Genomic DNA, 19,985 nt, shown 5'->3' with positions numbered 1-19,985 from the left:
GTGAGAATTTCTAACTTTTCAGCGTTACTGGAGAAGTAAAAAGAATTACCAAATATGTCGAGCTGAGGAAACATGTAGTGTTCTTTTACCATCCTTAGTAGGTTGTAAGAGTTGTTAGCCCCCAGCTGGGGTCAAAATTGCACTTGGTTTAGAAACTTCTAAAATAATCTCATGTGAAAATGTGTTAGTTTGTGTGTTATTAGATGAATATTAAAGAATATAGTAAGATGTAAGAGGAATCCATTTTTACATCTGTTGGTAATGCCTTTCTTGTATTTAGCATAATATAGCAAACAAATCTGTATAAAACACCTATTGTCTACCAAAAAGGCTGCTACAAATAGAGAGGGAAATGTTGACAATGTAAATTAATGAAATGATGACAAAAATTCCTTCCACATGCAGAAGTCTACTTGTGAAGAAATTTCTCCCCACCATTTCCCACCTGGCACTGGCCAAATGTCAAACTTAAATCATACCACACAAATTAGCTTAACAAAGGTATAAATATTCTCAGACAAAAAGATCTAACACATGACTGTTTTATGTGATGTTCTTTTAATCAGCCATATTCCAATAAGCCTCAGTTTTAATTTCATAAGCCTCAGAATCCATTTGGCTTTGGTGAATTCTCCGCCCCCTCAGTAATTAACTGTTTAACTGTGACTAATGAAAAAGAAGTCAAATAGCATATTGGTTTTATCAGCAGTGATAGATAATTAATTAATCATTGGCTCTATTTAAATTGATTATTATTATTACGAAAAAGTAAGCAATCAGTCCAGAGGTAGCTTTCATTTTCAGATTTCTACATGCTCACCTGAACACAGTCTCTAACATGTAAATGACCGCATTTCTTTTCATGATAAAAACTCGCAAATTATTCCCCATGTCAATATTCAGCAAGATCTTAGAAAATCCAAGGCTAGGTATAATAACGAGGAAGCTACTCAAGGATCTGCAAATTCATAGGAAGTGTAATAAAAACCATTTTAAGATTGTACTGTAGGAATCAGGAGGGACTGAATGTGTGTTTAACCTTAGGACTTCTCTTTTCCTAACTCTTAAAATATCAAGCAAGTTAGGAAAAGATACCTATAAGGGTGTAGATTCATCCTACCCTGTTCTAGGAGAGTTAGGCTCCCACGCAAGCGGGTAGAGCCCACCCAAGGTCAGCAGGTTCCCAGCACTCAGGTGCTTGAGCCTTGCAGCCATGGGCACAGGGCCAGGGTGTATCTCTGCATGCACGCTCTGATGCCTTGTGCTGAGTGCCCAGGTGTGGGGAGGGATGTGCTCGTGCTGCACTAAAGCCAGGCCAGCACCCCTGGGTAGGACCTCATTGCTGAAAGAGCCTTGCGTGAAGGCAATTCCCTGAGAGCCAGATACAGCTATTTGTCCCAATTCAAGTGATGAAATGCCTCAAGACGTGAAATGGAGGGACACACGTCTGTCAGGCAATCAGAATTCAGCGGGTGTCTCTCAGACCCTGATTTCACAAATCACATCTCACTGCAAGGCGAGTAGTGCAGTCTGTATATTCGATGTTCAAAGTACAGCAGGACTCATACACCACTGTACCGTAACACTCTTTTATTTGGCATTTTTCAGGAAACTGAACACCGAACTAAGCCCCACTCTTGCACAGAGACTGGAGTCCTACTTGTCCTTTTATAACCCAGTTGCTTCTGTGCCTCCGGGAACTCAGTGGGAGCTGCTGACTCCACAGAGCTGATCAGTGGTATTTTGCTTCCTGCAACATAGCAGTTCATACCTCCTACTGACTTAGGAATTGTAGTACTACTTTCTTCCACACTTGAATGTAGCTGTAGTCTGTTCTGTACTCACAAAGCAACTCTAGCAGCTATATGTATAAAATGATACTACAACACTGAACTAAAAATAAACCTAGCTCAGAAAAGCAGTTCTGTTTTCTCATTATGGAGATAAGCATACCAGTTTGCATTTTGTAGTGTGATTTTCAAACACCTGCATGGTCTGCTTTACAAATATTGGATTTTTATGAGATCATTTACCAGCCTGTAAAATTTATGGATAAAAAGACATCCACCCCTCTATTGCGTTCAGTATTGTGGGAGAGTAAAATAATTTTGTGAAAGTACTGTAACGTCTCTTGGATTTAGTTATAACATTTAGAAATAAAACAAAAAGCTTCCCTTCTCCAACATTATTTTTTATCATTTTCTCCTTCTATATTTCTAAAAGGTCTCTTGCAATAACGCATTTCACAGCCCTATTTTAACTCTGCAGATATCCTCACAACTCCCCATTGTTGGCAGATACAAACTACTTATGTTGGATAAAACTAATTATGAAATGTTAGCATTGCCCAAAATCTAATGCCGATGGTAGTTTTCAAATAGTCAACTACTTTTCAACACTGTCAGTGCATTATCCTGGGATTGGGGTTTTTTTTGGTGGAAAAACAACAGAATAGCACTCTTATCCACTTCTGAAGTCCCATTCAGTTCCTTGTTATAAATTACAGAAGTGAGAAAGAATGTGATGGTGGAAAGATTGCATCCCACACAATTTAAGCAAACCAAGAAAACATCTTGCTTGATTTATTGTTCAGTGCATTAAAGAACAAACACATCTCAAAGGAAGCAAGAAAGCACTCTGATGATTAATGGGGTCCACAGAGGACAAAACTGCACCCGTTTACACAAGAGTTCATTTACCATGTTTAGATGTGATGGTGTATAAATACTGCACTTGTGACGAGAGATTTCAGTACCGTGTAAGTGGGTTACCTGGAAAAAAGAAGCTAAAAATTAACTTTATCATTGTGTTTGGAACAAAAATGATTGCAAAGCAGAATGCAGCCCTGTCCCTAAAAGCCAAACTTCTGTCACATAAAAATAAAAGCAAACTACAGTATTTCCCAAATCCTGTTTTTCCTGGGAAGTCATTAAGAAAGGGGATACAAATGAGTAGCAATGCCACCTGAAAATTTACCACCCCCATTCTTATCACAAACATAAAAGGCAGGTTGAAAAAAAATCATCCTTTCAATCTAATTTTCGCTGGTCCTTCAGGAAGGACTGAAGCTCTGGTTAGTTGGAGACGGTGCCCCAGCTCCCCGGCACTCCCCAGCGGCCGCGCTGCCCCGGCACACCCGCCGCACAGCTCCCAGCTCAGCAGGGCGATGCCCAGGGTGAGAAGCCCCCGGGACCGCGGCCACCGAGGCGGCCACCTCCCCCCCGCCGCGGGCGGCAGAGAGGGCACCCAGGCCCGGCTGAGGGACGCCGCCCGCCGCGCATGCTCGCTCCCGCCCCACTGCCCCCACCGCGGGCTCGCCACGCCGAAGAAGATTGGGCTCTCGGCAGCCCATAGTTTCCCTGGCAACCGGCAGGAAGCGTCGCCGTGCGCGGAGCCGCCCGCCCGCCGGGCCCGGGGCTGTCGGTGCAGCCGGGCAGTAGCGCCAATCGGGCCGGGCCGGGCCCTGCGTGTCGCCGCCGGAGAGCGGCGCAGCCCCGCAGTGGGCCCTCGGGGCACCGAGCGGCCGCCCTCAGGGGCCCGTGAGAAGAGGGGATACTGCTGCCCACCGGCCCGGCGCTCCCCTCCGCCGCCTCGGCCTGGGCTTCCCCGCAAGAGAGCGGGAGCTGCGGGGAGGGGAGAGAGCCCGAGGAGGGGCCAGCCCGTCCCTCCTCGCCGTCTCGCTGGGTCACCGTCTGATGTCCCCCGGTGTTCGTGAGGGTCCGGCCGGCGGCTCTGTGGTGACTTGCCGGAGCTTTGCTCTTTGAGCCTCTCGGCGGTCACGGCGCTTGGTGCCCCGTGTCTCCTCCTCTCTGCCCAGCTGCCCTCCGCAGAGGTGAGGCTCACCAGGGTAAGGGAGCTGCCTCGCCTGTAAAATCCTGCTGACTTCCATTCCGCCTTTTGTAAGTGACTTCTAGAACCCAAACTCCAGGCCGCACTTTTCCTCCTTCGAAAATGTCTTTTAAAGGTGCTTTTGCTATTTCCATTTAAGGACTTCTGTCCTTTGCTTGAAGTCTGTCATCCGCCAGTAGGATGGATGGCTCACTTCTGTATCAAGCCTGTACGTCACTTGTTTGATTCACAACTATACTTCTGCTGTCTGATCTCTCTACAAATGCATGGACTCCCAGCTCTTAACTACACAAGACCTATCATCTTGCTCTGAAGTCTGAGACCTCCTCATGAAAAGTCCTTGTTCCACTTTCTGCCACCTCCTCCTCTGGCAATACGCAGGCCTGTTACCTCCGTTGGGTTTTTACAAAACCATTATCGCTGTCCTTATCTCCCATCTTTACTTTTGTCCCAAAGGGCCAACATTGTCCCTGCCTGTTGTCACACGTCTTATTTTTTACTGTGTCTGACGGTACCACCAGTGGCTTTTGAAATGCATCTAGATTTTGTCATTAGTTAAAACCTTAGTTAAGTCCTCGGTATGTATCTTGGTTACTTCTTGGAAGATAAAAGAATTTGAATACATCGGAATGACTTCTGAACGCTTTTCTGAGAAAAATATTTATGTTATTATTAGCAAGATGACTGTTTATGTTATGAGCAATTGTACATTTCAAAGGCTGACACTGATAGCACTATTTTGTGATATGTAATGCTAATGTCAAGAACTTATCTGGGTTTTTTTAGTATAAAACGATTTTGATTCTTATTTTTCTGATAGTTAGAAATGTGTTTTCTAACTCTAATGTGATTAGAGTTTTGTGATAATAAGCTGGCACTTACAAAATTGCTGAATTTTCTATGTTATTGTTTGTCTTCCAGAGCTTCAAATTATTTCAGTTTTTAATATTTGCATTTTACAAACAGAATAGTTCCCATAGGTGTCACTTAAGTTTTTGTGTGTTCTGAAGAGACTTTTGTCTAACTATGTTATGTTCTTCTTTTAAAAAGACTGTCACTGGAGACAGGCCGTATTCTGAAATGGTAGGAAAGAGAAACCAAGGTGTACTGATGAACTGATTTGAATCACAAGTTCTGATTAAATCATCAGTCAAGAAGTATTGATTCAAACTTTCAATTTTAGTTTTGCTTTGTATTTGTATTTTAGCTAATTTTATAATTATTACTATATGTTGTTTGTTGACATTCAGTAAAACTTAGGTGCCACATTTAATTCTTTCTACAAGTCGTAAGGACATAGCATATCTACACAACCGCAGGGACTTATCACTTTTTACTCGAAGCAGAAATAATCCCAAAGATTTAGTAATTTAGGCAATGGTAAATGTACCTCACTGGAAGCTCTGTCTGGAGGGAAGAATCAAGCTAAACAACAAGGACTGCATGTACAAGATCCTCGCAGAGATTAGGGCAGGTGGCTTGTAGAGCTGAGGGAGTGGAAGTAGTGTGGCAAAAAAAAATCTGCCTCTCTAGTTCATCCTGATCTCAGTATTTGGAATTTAATCATGTTGTTGACAAAACCAGGTGTCATCAACCCTACTCATCCCTGTGGCAATGTTTATGTGTATTATTTAACTGGTTTCCTATTGTTTTCATTTCTATATAGCGTCACTTGTTTACTAAACGTATGTAATTTCTTGTTTACTAAATTGTTTTCTCCACTCAGAGTACACCACAGCATAAACTACTGAACATTAATAATATTAAAAACTAGCATCTTCACACTTTATAATTTTAATAACATTTGAAAGCCTGCCTTTTCCCAAGAATAATTTATATAATTCATCATAGTGTCAGGCTTTATACGTTAAATAGGCAATAGACTATTATATTCTTTTTATTAGGGACATTTTAATGCAATTACACACATCTATAATAACACATGAAGCTAGTACATTAACATTTAGAAGGTATGTGCACCTAAATCAGTATTTAAGGATGTATAGAGAAAGGTTTTTTAAAATTCTTTTTAACAAAATACTTTCATCCTTCTTACTGGATTTAGAATTAATTTCCTGTGTTCTTTGTTTCCTACTTTACATGTCTTTTCTCTTATTGATTCTGCTTTGGTTTTTGTGTCTTGAATCTGCTTGCTCTTGTGTTCATTCCTTCATCCTGGCCTTTCCTCAGACTTTTTACTGTCTTCTGCTGTAACAGTACTCAACGAGCCAGTTTCACTCTGGGCTGTTCTGCTGAGCACTATATTGCTGCTCGGATTTCTGTAGGCGACCCTAAAGGCAGACTGTAGCTAATTTCACTTTTGGTGAAGGTCTCGAAGTACAGAATTAAAGGGGAGCAGCACAGGATTAGGAGACGTGCATTTGAAAGATGAGTGACAAGTCTGTCAAAATTATCCTGTGCACTGCCTAGGGTATATAAGAATAGGCATTTCTTTATTAATACACTTCTTCAGATTTTCTTGATTGATTGTTCATGTCAGCCTTTGGACCCTGGGATTCGAACCCTTGATCTTCTGTCATGTAGGAATGAAAACTATTTTATATTTTTAATCTTTTTCTATTCTAGGAAGTAATGTTCTAAGAATGTCATCAGGCATCCAAATAAAACCAAAAACTGCAGCACAGAAAAGCAAGACATCTTCTCCTTTGCCGTGTTCTCCAGAACCTGCAATTAAACCACAGCCAAAGCCTAGTGACAAGCTGAATCCTAAAACTATTGATCCGGTATGTATAACTGGTGAGTTTGTTTAAAACAGATCTCTTCTTGGAAGAAATCTGTATACTTTATGAAGTATGTGCAAGACATGATTTTTCTGGTCCTGTTTTGTAAATTTAAACTAAGCCTTTGTTATTAATCATATATTCCCTAATTTCTAAGCTCAAATGCCTGAGGTGTAACATGGTCATTACTTTTTTTAAAAAGGGGTTTTGATGCAATTTTGGCTCGGATGATAACTTTTTTATTTTCGATATAGTTTTGCCCTAAAAAGAGATTTAGAGGTAAGATTTAAAAAGGGTTGGGTTATTTTTTGGTATAGTTATAAATTTTGGCACCTGTTCCTTTAGAGGAACAGATCTCAGTTATGCAATGAAACCAAGAATCAGGTAGCATCTTGAAGATCATAAAATCTAGCAAATTAATTGCTAGTGAGCATTACTTGAAACTCCCAAGTACTGTGAATATGTAATACTTTGGGAAGAATTTGGACTCTCAGGAGAAGACAGATGAAAGGAGTTGTTTATTTCACAGAAGTCCTGCACCTGGAGAACTGTCTTCGAGTGGGTGAATTATAGCTCACCACTGGGCCATATCAGCCAACCAATTAGCAACATCTCAGAGTTTTTGGAAAACAAACTAAACGTGGGAGTACTTCAGTGGGCTACTGGTTTGCATAAACAGGGCTGAATACTTTCATGTGGGAATATTTTTCATAAAATGTTTTTGCAAGTAGTACAATGACTTAATTAAGCCAAGAAGTCATAGAATCATAGGATCATAGAATCAATCGTTAAGGTTGGAAAAGATCCTTAAGATCATCGAGTCCAACCGCTAACCTGTCACTGCCAAGTCCACCACTAAACCATATCCTCAAGCACCATGTCTACCCTTCTTTTAAATACCTCCAGGGATGGAGACTGAACCACCTCCCTGGGCACCCTTTTCTGATGCCTGACAACCCTTTCGGTGAATAAGTTTTTCCTAATACCCAACCTAAACTTCCCCTGGTACAGCTTGAGGCCATTTCCTCTCATCCTGTCGCTTGTGACTAGGGAGAAGAGACTGACCCCCCCACCTCGCTACAACCTCCTTTCAGGTAGTTGTAGAGAGCAATAATGCCTCCCCTCAGCCTCCTCTTCTCCAGAGTAAACAACCCCAGCTCCCTCAGCTGCTTCTCATACGACTTGTTCTCTAGACCCTTCACCAGCTTCGTTGCCCTTCTCTGGACACACTCCAGCACCTCAATGTCCTTCTTGTCCCGAGGGGCCCAAAACTGAACACAGTACTCAAGGTGCGGCCTCACCAGTGCCGAGTACAGGGGCACGGTCACCTCCCTGCTCCTGCTGGCCACACTATTGCTGGTACAAGCCAGGATGCTGTTGGCCTTCTTGGCCACCTGAGCACACTGCTGGCTCATGGTCAGGTGGCTGTCAACCAACACCCACAGGTCCTTCTCCTCCAGGCAGCTCTCCAGCCACTCCTCCCCAAGCCTGTAATGTTGCATGGCGTTGTTGTGACACAAGTGCAGGACCCGGCATGTAGCCTTGTTGAATCTCATACCGTTGGCTCCGGCCCAACGATCCATCCTGTTCAGGTCCCTCTGTAGGGCCTTCCTGCCTTCCAGCAGATCGACACTTCCACCCAGCTTGGTGTCATCTGCAAACTTACTGAGGGGGCACTCAATCCCCTCATCCAGATCATCAATGAAGATTCAAATAATGAAAAGATAAAAATTAAGATTTCATAGTATTTCCTGCTATATGCTTTGTGATAAGTTGTTTAATCTGGGAAGTAGCCTTGAATGATCCTGCTCATAAATAATATCATAATTCATATGCATAAGAAGCATGTATATGATAAAAAACAACTTTGTGCAGGCTTTCTTCCCGTGAAGCTCCTAGTTTCCTTCTCCAGTGAGTCCTTCCTAGATTCTCACCCAGCATGAACCTTCCCACTGATTTCCAGTGTCCTTGTACGATCTTGCCCAACATTTGGTGTTTCTCCCACATCTTTCCACTTGCACTTTTGTCTATACTTGTATCAAGGAATTGGAGTAAATCTGCCTTCTGCATGTTACCAAAATAACAATAAAAGCACTGGGAAAATGAGAGGTCCTTAATCTGTTAAGGAGAGAACCGATAAGACTTCAGCATTAAGATTTGCAAGAGAAAATAGAAAAATAAGGGTATTCCATCAGAAGAGCACTGATTCTACATTATTTATTCATTTTTACAACTTCATAGCCAGATAATTCTGATAAGCAGTTTTCTGATAAATGTACCAGTTATATGTTTCCCCCCCCAGAGCTGCAGTTCTTTTTTTGATTAGTTTTAGAATCATATGACTAAGTTCCTTTTTTGGTAAACTGTGGTTTTAACATATTTAAAATAGTTATTAAACATTACTGTTATGAATAAATAATGCTTTTTTTTTTTGTCCTCACAGTTTGGTGCTCATTCTCGACCACCTTCTGCATTTGCTGCTATATATGCAAAAGGTGGCATTCCATGCAGGTCTGTTGGTTTTGTTTATTTTTCACTAAATATTTTATCGTTAGGTAGAATTACACTGATTGAAATACAGCTGTTCATGTTTGATCTCTTAGGCTGTTTGCTTCCATTAATTTCTGAAAAGATTTCTGATACTTAACTTTTTTCAAAGCAGAAGGCAATTTTCCATGTCTCTGAAATTGTCGTCTTCTGGTTCTTTTTTTATGCTGTGTTAATACTGAAGCTGCATTTTTAAAGAATATCTAGGTATTTGCAGATTTGATTTGTTAAGCCTCTTTCATGAAAGAAGTTGATTTCTTCATATAATGGTGTTTACTTCTGCTTACTGATGAAGATAATAAAATGAGTGCCATTTCAGTAAGTAGACATCTTGCAGTCTTTTTTTGTCTGAATTAAGTAGTAAGACAACAATTTCTTGAACATTCCAACTCTGTAGCTGTCAGCAATATCAGATATTAACAAAACTACTTGTAAGTAATAGTTTGTGGTATTTTAAGTTACTTTTGTCTATTGTATATTTGCCTAGACAATAAGCACATTAGTGTTTTGTCAACTGGATGCAGAATTACTTAACAAAAATTTAAGTAGTCATTACTAAATTTATATACATGTATAAAATAGTAATTGATACATAGCCTTTATCTGTATCTGATAATTCATCAGGTACTCCTGATGAATTCCAATATGATTTTCGGTTTCAACTGATTTCCCTTACCAATAGTTATTTGAGGAAAATATTTCTTTATATTCATCAAAATAAGTAACTTTGCAAAGGCAGCATCTTCTGTGGTGGTGTGAGAGTCATCTATAATATTTATCACTTTTATTTTCTGTTTTCTATGTAATCAGGAACAGAATTTTGACAACTGTCAGATTTGTGAATGATGATAATTGCACTGTTCAGTACTGTTATACATTTCACTAAGGAGAGCAGTATGTATTGAAATTGTGTATATAACATTATAGTAATATTGGAAACCTATTGGTGATACATTTAAAGTGAATAGTGTTAGCAATAAATTATATCTTATTATATGCTAATTTGTTAAAACTTTATTCTTTTTATAGGTTAGTGCATGGCTCTGTAAAGCACAGACTGCAATGGGAATGCCTTCCTGAAACTGTTCCCTTTGATCCCCTTCTTGTAACATTGGCAGAGGTAATCTCAATTTTCTCGTGAAGTTAAGCACACAGGATTTCCCAGTTGCAAATGGCATTTTTGTAACAAGCTAAGCTAGCTACCTTAGACTTACCTACTAGGGAAATATGAAAAAAAAAACAAACCCAAACCATTTGTGAAGATCTTGTATGAATGAAGATGGTCAAGAATATTGCCATTTGTAATTCTTTAGTTAGAGCATTCTGGAAGAGCTAGGGAGAGCTATTTAATCTGTGAGATACTGGCCAAATACAAGACTGTTTCTCAGATTCCCAACTGTTGAATGAAATACTTCAATCCATTTGTGGCTTTGCAGGTTCTTTCGTAAACAAAATTTTTAAAATTATTTTTGTATATAAAGCTTACCTATTGAAGTAGGAGTGCTCTCCTCAATAGATGGAACACATACAGTGGAAATAAATGAAATACTATACATGATGTTCAGGCTTCTGTTTTCTCAGCATCGTCTGTGACATCTATCACCAAATATGTTTCAGGAGTGTAAATAAATGTTGAATCCAGTGTGGTGGATGGAATAACGTGCATACTCTAGAGGTGGTGCTTTTGTTTTTTTTAAAGATTAAACAAAGCTGTCAATGCCTAAAGTAACTTAGAGCTGCTGGTATGGAAAGAACTCAGCCATAGGGCTTTAAATCTTTGAGTTGTGCCAGTCAGGTCTCCACCAGAAGTGCATATTTGTAGCATCTACAAGTTTTAGGTGTTGCATGGGGGTGTCTTTCCTTTTATAGTTCACCTTCTATTTTTTTTTCCTTCAGGGTATGAAAACCATTTACAAATATAGCCCATTCTTGTTCATGGCCTTGTTGAAAAATTACCTTGGGTAGTTAGATCAAAGGTAATGAAGTAGAAATATAGATTGAATTGGCAGTATTAGTTTTAATGTTTTTATGTGAGCTTTAATATTCAATGTCCTAAAAAAAAAATTAATAAGAATATTCTGTGAGCAGAGTTGTACTCAATGGCTCCACACGGTGGAGTTAGTGTATTTTATGTTTTGAACTGATGTAACAAAATCTAAACACTATCTTACTACTATGTGGAACTTTTAAAATGTGGTTTTGTTTAAAAGAAGACTCACTAATAAGCAAACATATTTTACGTTTGCAACAGGGTCTAAGAGAGACAAAACATCCCTATACATTTGTTTCAAAGGAAGGTTTTAAAGAATTACTTATGGTTGAAGGTGCTACTGAAAAAGCAATTCCCTTGTTGCCTCGTCTAGTTCCAGTGTTAAAGGCTGCATTGGTATGTCTTACTCTTCATGCAGAGGTTTTAATGGGTTTTGTTTTCTTGTGCTTATGAGGACTACATGGATAATGTTAATGTGATAAATCTATTGCATGGGCTTTCGGTTTGGAGTTTGGGGGCATGGTTTCTATTTCTCATGTTAACCCTGCCTTGGTTTTATTAGCTAAATATGTCTTTAACTGTAAATTGAGACAGGCGACTCCTTGTATAGCTGTATGACAGCAGCTATGGGCAAATTCGGTGGAAATATGCAATTAAAGATCTGAATATAAGCAGAAGCAATTATATCTATTGGTAGTGTTTTTATATATCCACATAATATCATGGGGAAAAAAATTGAAGTAAAATGGAGGTGCAAGAATAAATACTCATCTGCTACATTTAAAAGTGCAAAACATGCTACAAAGATAAAAAAGAATATGCCAGTGAGGAAAAGGGAGGAATACAGTTAAAATGTTTGAGGTCATATTCCTAATTTTGAAAATGTTTTTAACTTTTCTACTCTTTAAGAAAATAAAGTGAGGTAGAAGTATTGGCCCTGAAGGTAAACTCTTTTGGATCTTTTTAATGTGTTTCATAGCCCTGTTCTGGTTCAGCTACTTGCTGTCCTTTAATCTAGCTGTGTTTCAGTTCTGGTTTTATAGAGATGGCTGAAAGTTTGAAAATTCTTTGTGATGTCAGGTCAGAGGTGTAATAGAAGATCAGAATAGCGTGTTATGAGTATCTTTGGTTTAGTTTGGAAGACAAAATTAGAAAAAATATTCTTGTCTGTTCTTCCAGTTACTGTTAGTAATCTGATCATTTTCATTGTTGCACTCTTTTGGTATAAAGTCTTGTTAAACCTTCTACTACACAAGCAGTTGATAGCTTCTAGTTTAAAAAATGTTCAGGGCTTAAATGTCAGAGTGGAAAAATAATTGTTTGAATAAAAGTCAGTATGAGTACCAGAACAAAATAAATTGTCACGAATCAATTTCTCTGCTAAAGGAAGAGTGAGATAACTAAACTATTAGAGAACTCGGGTATAGAAGAACCTTCCCACGGGAGTAATAAAGATGACAAAGTGCCCTAGAAGTAGATAAGAGCCTGATAATTGCTGGCAGGAGACAAAGCTGTAGTTGGCCAGGGACTAAATTAATTGAGCCAGAAAGTCATGTGTTTCTCCAAGAAAGACAGTTGTTGTTATGAATTACATAGAAATTACCCAGAATTCATTACGTTTGTAACTAAAATGTTGTCTCCCGATTTCAACATACCTGCATTTGAAGGGTTCTTTCTAATATGCTGTGAAGCACTGAAATTGTTGGTGTAGTAAACTGTTTGTTTTGCCTGCTGAATTTTTCATTTCATCAATAATAAATTCATAGTTTCCTTCTCTCAGAAGAAATGCAGGAATTTCACTGACATTTTGTGGATACTTTTGTTTTCTAGTTTAGAAATACACTTCTGTTTTAAAATGTTACCTCTAGTTACTAATATTTATTCATATTGTATTTGTATTTCTAAACTTGTAACATTATAATAAGTAGCAGTTGCACAGTAGTTTTAATTTTTAAAAATACTGTATACAGCCAGGATTTTCTTTTTTCCCCCGCTCTGAAGGCCCATTCGGATGATGAAGTATTCGGAAGGGGATTGGATGCTTTAGTTCAACTGAGTGCTGTTGTTGGCCCATCTCTGAATGATCATCTTAAGCATCTACTCACAAATGTAAGTTTTTGATGCTGTAGTAAAAAATCATCTGAATTTTTATGGTACTTTTATTGAGATGTTTGCTATAATATCTGCACACATACAGTGGAGGACTCAGCAGTTCCATGAAAAGCATTACTTCATAAATTCCTCTGTGTAAGTCCATCATTCTTTAATAATATGGTGACTTACAGGGTTCTAGCAAGGTCCAGAAACTGTTGTTAACATAAATTGGAGAATAATGGAAGTGTTGTCTCTACTATTTAAAAAAGGTCCAGCTTCAAGCCTGAGGTGAAATAGATGCTATGTTTTTAAGGGAAGTTTATGTTTATTGCAAAATTAGTTTTGCAATTTAAGTGTGGGTATTTTAAAAAAATATGTGAGAGTTCCAATAAATTAACATAAGCAAATATTCCCACTTCTTTCAGATGGGATTTCTGCACAAGGAAGTTTAATTAAATAAACTTAGAGTGGGATTGTGGAAGGTATTTTTATACTGAGTCCTTCTGTAGGCATCCTTCCTCTGTCAGACAGGCTTTTCATGGTTTTGTTTAGCCTGCTTCCAAAGTGCACTTTTACAGCAAAATAAAAAGACCTTTTAGACCTCCAGTGCGGAAGAGAGAAATTGCAGTAGTTTGGGTTTTTTTAAAAAGTATTTCCACTAAAAATAAATCTCTTTCAGTACATGTGAAAAAAATGACTTAACTTTTCATGTGGACAGCACTTTAAGAATGACTTTATTTTAAAGTTGTTACCTCTTTAAATTTTGTTTGCTAAATGAAAAAAAATAGAATAAGTATTTTTTTGGCTAACAGTTGAGCTTTTTTTGAGTTTAAAATATTAACTGCTGAGAGACTTATTCCTTTTGCCTTGACTGAGTTCCATGCTTTGACATCAGTTACAAGCTATAAATGATGTTTCTTTTCACCTTTAATTTTCCAAAGACAAGATGAAATAAAGTAATAAAATAGAATAATATTGACCTCTTCGCATATATTGTGCCATGTTGTGCAGCAAACCTTTTTATTTTACTTTTCCAATAGGTTTCAAGGAGATTAATGGACAAGAAATTTAGAGAAAAAATTACTGTTGCTTTACAAAAGTTGGAGCAATATGGTGGAAAGGTGAGTTGATCAGATGATTATTCTGTAATCTGCACATTTGAATGCAACTTTGCCAAAACAACTTCCATTTCTGGCTTTCAGATTAAGTACCCAGTTCTAAAAACTGCTTATTTTCACATGTCACAACTATTCATGTTGCATAAAAATAGGATTTTGCACTCTGGCAGTCAGCAGAGTTGTGTTCCAGTCCATAGTAGAATAGTTGTTTTAGTCTGTATGACATGTTGAGGGCTTCAGAGCTGGAGCCCTCAACACAGGAAGGACATAGAACTATTGGAACAGGCCCAGAGGAGGCCACAGAAATGATCCGAGGGCTGGAGCACCTCTCCTGTGAGGACAGGCTGAGAGAATTGGGGTTGTTCAGCCTGGAGAAGAGAAGGCTGTGGGGAGACCTTATTGCAGCCTCCCAGTACTTAAAGGGAGACTATAAGAAAGATGGGGACAATCTCTTTAGCAAGGCCTGTTGTGACAGGACAAGGGGTGATGGTTTTAAACTAAAGGAGGGTAGATTTTTTACAGTAAGGGTGGTGAAACACTGGAACAGGTTGCCCTGAGAGGTTGTAGATGCCCCATCTCTAGAAACATCCAAGGTCAGGCTGGATGGGGCTCTGAGCAACCTGATCTAGCTGAAGATGTCCCTGCTCGTTGCAGGGGGGTTGGACTAGACGACCTCTAAAGGTCCCTCCCAACCCAAACCATTCCATGATTCTATGACCGAGTGGTAATAGAAATGGCATTAAATTTACTCTGGGTAGTCCAGTTTCTGCCAGTTAGGTTTTGTTGTCTCCCAGTTTTTTATCTCCCACTTTTCATTTGTAGTCTCCCCATTGTTTTAAACTCTGAGCAAGAAATATAGGAATATGTCTTAGTAAAATATTCCAAAGGATCCACACCTCCATAAGAAGCTGCATGGCTGGACTCCTACAGCACAGCACACCAAGCCCCATCCAGGAGAACTCTTTCTGGGAGCAAGTGTGCATCTGTGTGGAGCCCTGCCCATGATATTTGCTTGGAACATTTTATTGTCCTTGGTGGGAAGTTTATGCAGACTTAGTGGTTAAATGAGATACTATTCTTTCTCAAAAATTCTCCATTTCTCTAGAAAAATATAAATTTTTTTTTCCAGAGTTTGAACTGATGCGACAAATGGGTTAGCTGCATAGGGTAAGATCCAGGATGCCTAATGTAAGTCCTTACTCCAGGTTAGGCACTGCAGCACTTAGGAAGTAGATGCTTATGCTGAGTAAAGCATGTGAGCTTCTTGTACAGACCATAGGGTGGGATAGATGCCCACAAAGATTAACAAAATGAATTCACCAAATGTCAACTAGTAAATAGCCGCTGGCCCTTTCTGGAGTATTGACGCTTGACTCAGACTGAATATTTGTCTTTCTTCAATATGCCCGGGATGCAGGCTTCATCTTCCTTTTGCTGAGCCTAAATACTTTTCTCAACAGGTTTTACTCTTGCTAAAAGATACTTTTTGCGGTTATTGAATGCCTGCCCATTCCCACTAATAGCTTAGTGTTTAGGTCACTTACTGAGGAATTCAGATGCTCACATTCCAGCCCACCCTGGTTAACCCAGAAGTTAGATCTGCAATTGTTATAAATCAAAAAAATGTTTTAAGTAATAGATGGCACAGTGTTCTTCTGCTGAACATTCTGTTGCCTTTTTCTGTTGTACTGCACATTCTGCAGAAAGGAGAGAAGAAAAAGTGAGAGAATATTGGCTTGGACATTCATCCAGAAGAGAAAATGCTTGCTTTCTTGACCTTATGAACACTTGCATGTATGACATTAAATTGTCATTGGTAAAGCATATGAATAACCTAAAGAGTAGGGACCATAAATATACGTCTACCAGTTCTGAGCTTGTGTGCCTTAATCGGTAGTCACCCAAATAATCAGTAGGCACCACTTTTTTTTTTTCCCCACTCATATTCATTTAAGGGCAAAGCAGTGTTTGTATGGCAGACTTGAAAAACAGCACAACAAATAAAGAAGCGTGAGAGGTTTTTTTATTTATATGTAGTGAGACCAGAAAAGGAAAATTACTTCTCATCTTGATGTTCTGAGAATTTAGGTCTAAATAGTGTAACTAGTCAGTGAATCATTAACCTCTCATTCTTCTCTCTGTCCCTTCATTTCTTGTAGTCTTACCAGTTTTGTGAGTAGGTCTTTCTGTGTATCTTCTAAAAAATACTGTAATAAGATAAAACAGAAAACTGGAAGCAAACTAATAAATTCTGATTACAAGCAATATTATATAATCCAACTAATGATTTTATCAAATTTCTATTCTAAATGGGTTATAAAGTATATGATTCTTAATTTTATTGGAAGTCCTTGCCAGACTATCCGTCCTCTATTTAAAAATCCATATTATTTCATGTCTATATTTATGCCCAGTTTTAGGTATGAGTTTACATGTCTCTTCTCCAGGGTGTTTACTCTCCATCATTAGTTATCACAATACCTCATTTTCTGAGTTCATTATTTTCAGCCCTCTTGACAGTAAATTTCTCAGCAACTATTAACGTTTTAGTTTTCTACTGTGTGACAGTAACAAAGATAACTAAGTAAAAGTTGTGAATAATACAATTTATAGAGCCTATATGAATACTTTCATATGTAGTGCTAGTGCTTATTTTGTTTAAATTTGTTTTCTTTTACTCAACAGGCAACTGTGGCTATCATCAAATCTAAAATTCCAACCTATTGTTCTATCTCTTCTTGATGAAGAAAACTGTAGTGATTTGTACTGTAAGGTGAAGTTTGGAAAGAAACTGCCTGTGAACGTCACTGACACTTATTTGGGGTATGGATATATTCTCTTAAAATAATCACAATTCTTCAGGATGATGGAGAGTGGGAAAAGTCCTATCAGTTTGTGGATATGTAATTATGGAAGACTATTTAAAATAATTCTCGCTGTATTGGCTGCTATTTCCGTATGCATTGTGCTTACAATGACATTGACTAATTTGCTATTGTTGCAAAAGCAGAGTAAATATTGGCTCTTATTTTGTTCTAAATTACAATTTCCTTTAATAGAGCTGCAGTGCTTAATATGTTTTGTACATTTGTGTGACGCAAAATAATTTGGCTGTAATTGCTTAAATAGTAACTAACTTGGTGTTAAATTACATATGTACAACTGCTTTTGAACCATATAACTTAATTTGTGTCACAGACACAGAGGGATGCACTTTGACTTCATCAGGACTTACTGGGTTAGATGTAGAACTATGAGAACTCATCTAGAGCTCCTGAGGGTCAGCTTTGAAAGGTATGAAGCTGAATGCACTGAATGGGTGGCATATGGTACAAAACTGAACTTGCTCTGTGCATTCTCAGCACATTGTTTTGAGAAGCTGAAGCGGCTCTGGAGAATACAGTGCAGAGACATCAGCTTGCTCCATAGAGCTACAGCCTAGGTTTTGCTCAACTAATTAGTTCCAGTTAGCTTTGGGCCTACTGAATGGGAGCTAGATGTAGGAAGCAACTTTGGAGTATTTACATCGTGCTCCCTTTGCATTGAGTTCTGTAATGCCACAGATGTGCTTGGGACTAGCTTGTGAATTCAGCTGCAGAAAAGCTAATAAACTTCTGAATGCTGAAGCTACAAAAAAAACCAAGAGCCACAAATAATAAGACAATAAAAAGATCACGGAAGCCAGCTTACCCGGCTGTCAAGACTTACAGGGTGCAGCACTTGTCCATGAACATATTTTAACTTGATTGTAAAATAATTCCTAACAGGTCTTGTAATAAATACTGTTCAGGGTTCATGTTATTATGGGTATTTGAGTTACCTATGAGGGAGGCCTGACTGAAGTAACAAAATTTGCCGTAGAATTTTTTTCACCTGAGGGAAATTCAAATCTCAAATTTAAAGTTGTTGGAAGGTGGGGGATTTTTTTGTCATCAAAAGATGCTGTTGCATAGGGTATTAAAAAAGTCTGTCACATGAAAGCAATTACAGAATTTCTGGAAAATTACCACTGCTTGGCTAAATCATATTTACTTCAGGACTGTGCTAAGATATCTGCTGAGATCAAGAAGATATATGTATTTAAGCTTTTTTTTTTAATAATTTTGTTGGCAAAAATGTTTGTTTTGAAGAAATGCAAGTGTTTGTTTAACAACTCAAAAAAAAATTGATCATGCTGCTTGTTTCTTTTCATGTTCACTTTATTTTTTTTCTTTTTTTTACAAAATGTGCACATTTAGTTTACACAAACATGCTACCGCAGATTTCAAGTGTACATGTATTGTACTACTCTTATCCTACACTGGTGATAGCAGAGCAGCCTTCGACATGCCTCTAACAAACATCCCATCTCTACACCAGAATAGATACCTGATTTATTTTTGCAAAAGAACACTTGCAACGGTCTTTCTACTTCATTAATCCCCCTTCTGCAGCAATGTCACAATGAAGAGTGGCCTATCTCTGATAGCATTTCACCTATTTTGAAGTATTGGCATAAACTCTGTGGACAATATATCTTAAAAATTACATGGATGGAGTGGCAGTATTATATTTTAGGTACATACTTTTTTAGAAAAATCTTTCTAGGTTCAGAATTAAGGTAGCTCCAACCTTAATGAAGAAATGATCCTAAAAAGTGTAACACAGTTATCACATATAGATGCTATTAGATAGCTGACATTTCCAATTTTTTCCTGATTCTGTCTCCTAATTAAAGATAATACAAAAACTGAAACAGATGTTGGCCTGTCTAGCAGTTAGTAGTAGTAGATGTTACTATGTCGTGCTAGTCATTCTGAGCTTCAGAAGAAGTTAATGCCTTTTTCTTCATTAAAGGCAGAAAGACACATACTCATGAAAACGGCATTAGGATCCAGTTCAGGTCTCTTCATGAAAAATTCCAAGTCAGAAGAGCCTTAATTTTCAGCAAAGAACTTTGCGGACACATCCAAGAATAATTGGAAATACAGTATGTAGGACTCCCTGTACTCATGTCATGATAAATTAAATGCAGATTTACTAGGTAAGTGTGACTGATTGACAGAAGCTTACTCGTATTTGTTAGGGAGTAAATCTACCTATAAGCAAGTTCTTTTTTTTTGTTCTATAACAGTTCTTCCGCTCAAGTTATCTATTTCATTAGGTTTGGGGTTGTTTTTGAAGAGAAAAGCAAGTCAAAGGTGGAAGGCAATTGCAGCCAGATGTGCATTGCACATTGATTATAGCACTTTAACACAAAGTATTATTCAAAAATTGAGGACTGCACCATACAAATGTGAAAAGAAAATACATGGTAATGCCTCTGTATAAATTAGAATCTAAGAGTTAAGAAATACACTCAAACACCTGGAGCTTAATCCAGTACAAATGAGTAGCAAAACTAAGATTATTTATTTAATCTCCTTGTGATAGTATCTATTTTAGCTAAGGGTTGGAATGACAATAAAGCTGCGTAATGTCAGGTCTTATTTTGTTTGTGTTTGGAGTAAAAACCCAACTGTTCAGAAGAATCTTGTTAACTAAGTAGCCACTGTTGAAGTGCTAAATTGTATAATTTATAAAGGGTTTTTTGGGGAAAAGTGTATAATAAAAATTTATTTGCATAATACATGTCTCAGTGTAAAGCTGAGTAATTTTATTTATGAT

At 38.2% G+C, this 19,985-nt stretch overlaps 1 protein-coding gene across 4 annotated transcripts; it reads left to right on the top strand.

The window, feature by feature from the left end:
* The first annotated feature begins 3,371 nt into the window (after positions 1 to 3,371).
* PACRGL (parkin coregulated like) lies at positions 3,372 to 19,947 on the top strand. Of its 4 annotated transcripts, none has more exons than XR_012660396.1 (9): positions 3,372 to 3,832; positions 6,436 to 6,593; positions 9,034 to 9,101; positions 10,167 to 10,257; positions 11,389 to 11,523; positions 13,129 to 13,236; positions 14,262 to 14,342; positions 17,025 to 17,162; positions 19,176 to 19,947. XR_012660396.1 is itself a non-coding variant. In XM_075091763.1 (8 exons), exons 2-8 carry the CDS (start codon positions 6,453 to 6,455, stop codon positions 17,079 to 17,081), a joined length of 681 nt encoding a protein of 226 aa, XP_074947864.1. In that variant the 5' UTR covers positions 3,502 to 3,847; positions 6,436 to 6,452; the 3' UTR covers positions 17,082 to 18,520. The 4 variants fall into 4 exon arrangements, 2 of the variants coding, with proteins under 2 accessions (XP_074947864.1, XP_074947863.1); XR_012660397.1 differs by having other exon boundaries at positions 3,594 to 3,847; XM_075091763.1 differs by lacking the exon at positions 19,176 to 19,947 and having other exon boundaries at positions 3,502 to 3,847; positions 17,025 to 18,520.
* Positions 19,948 to 19,985: the final 38 nt, after the last annotated feature.

Source organism: Phalacrocorax aristotelis, chromosome 4 (assembly GCF_949628215.1).
Source record: "Phalacrocorax aristotelis chromosome 4, bGulAri2.1, whole genome shotgun sequence".
Lineage (NCBI taxonomy): Eukaryota > Metazoa > Chordata > Aves > Suliformes > Phalacrocoracidae > Phalacrocorax > Phalacrocorax aristotelis.
Note: the sequence above shows the minus strand (reverse complement) of the source record. Positions and strands in the feature narration are given on the sequence as shown.

Bases quoted from the DNA above. Each gene is read 5' to 3' on its own strand.
- PACRGL (XM_075091763.1), top strand. From the start codon at position 6,453: ATGTCATCAGGCATCCAAATAAAACCAAAAACTGCAGCACAGAAAAGC. The intron at 11,524-13,128 runs GTATGTCTTACT...CCCGCTCTGAAG, and splicing joins CAGTGTTAAAGGCTGCATTG to GCCCATTCGGATGATGAAGT. The intron at 14,343-17,024 runs GTGAGTTGATCA...TTTACTCAACAG, and splicing joins TGGAGCAATATGGTGGAAAG to GCAACTGTGGCTATCATCAA.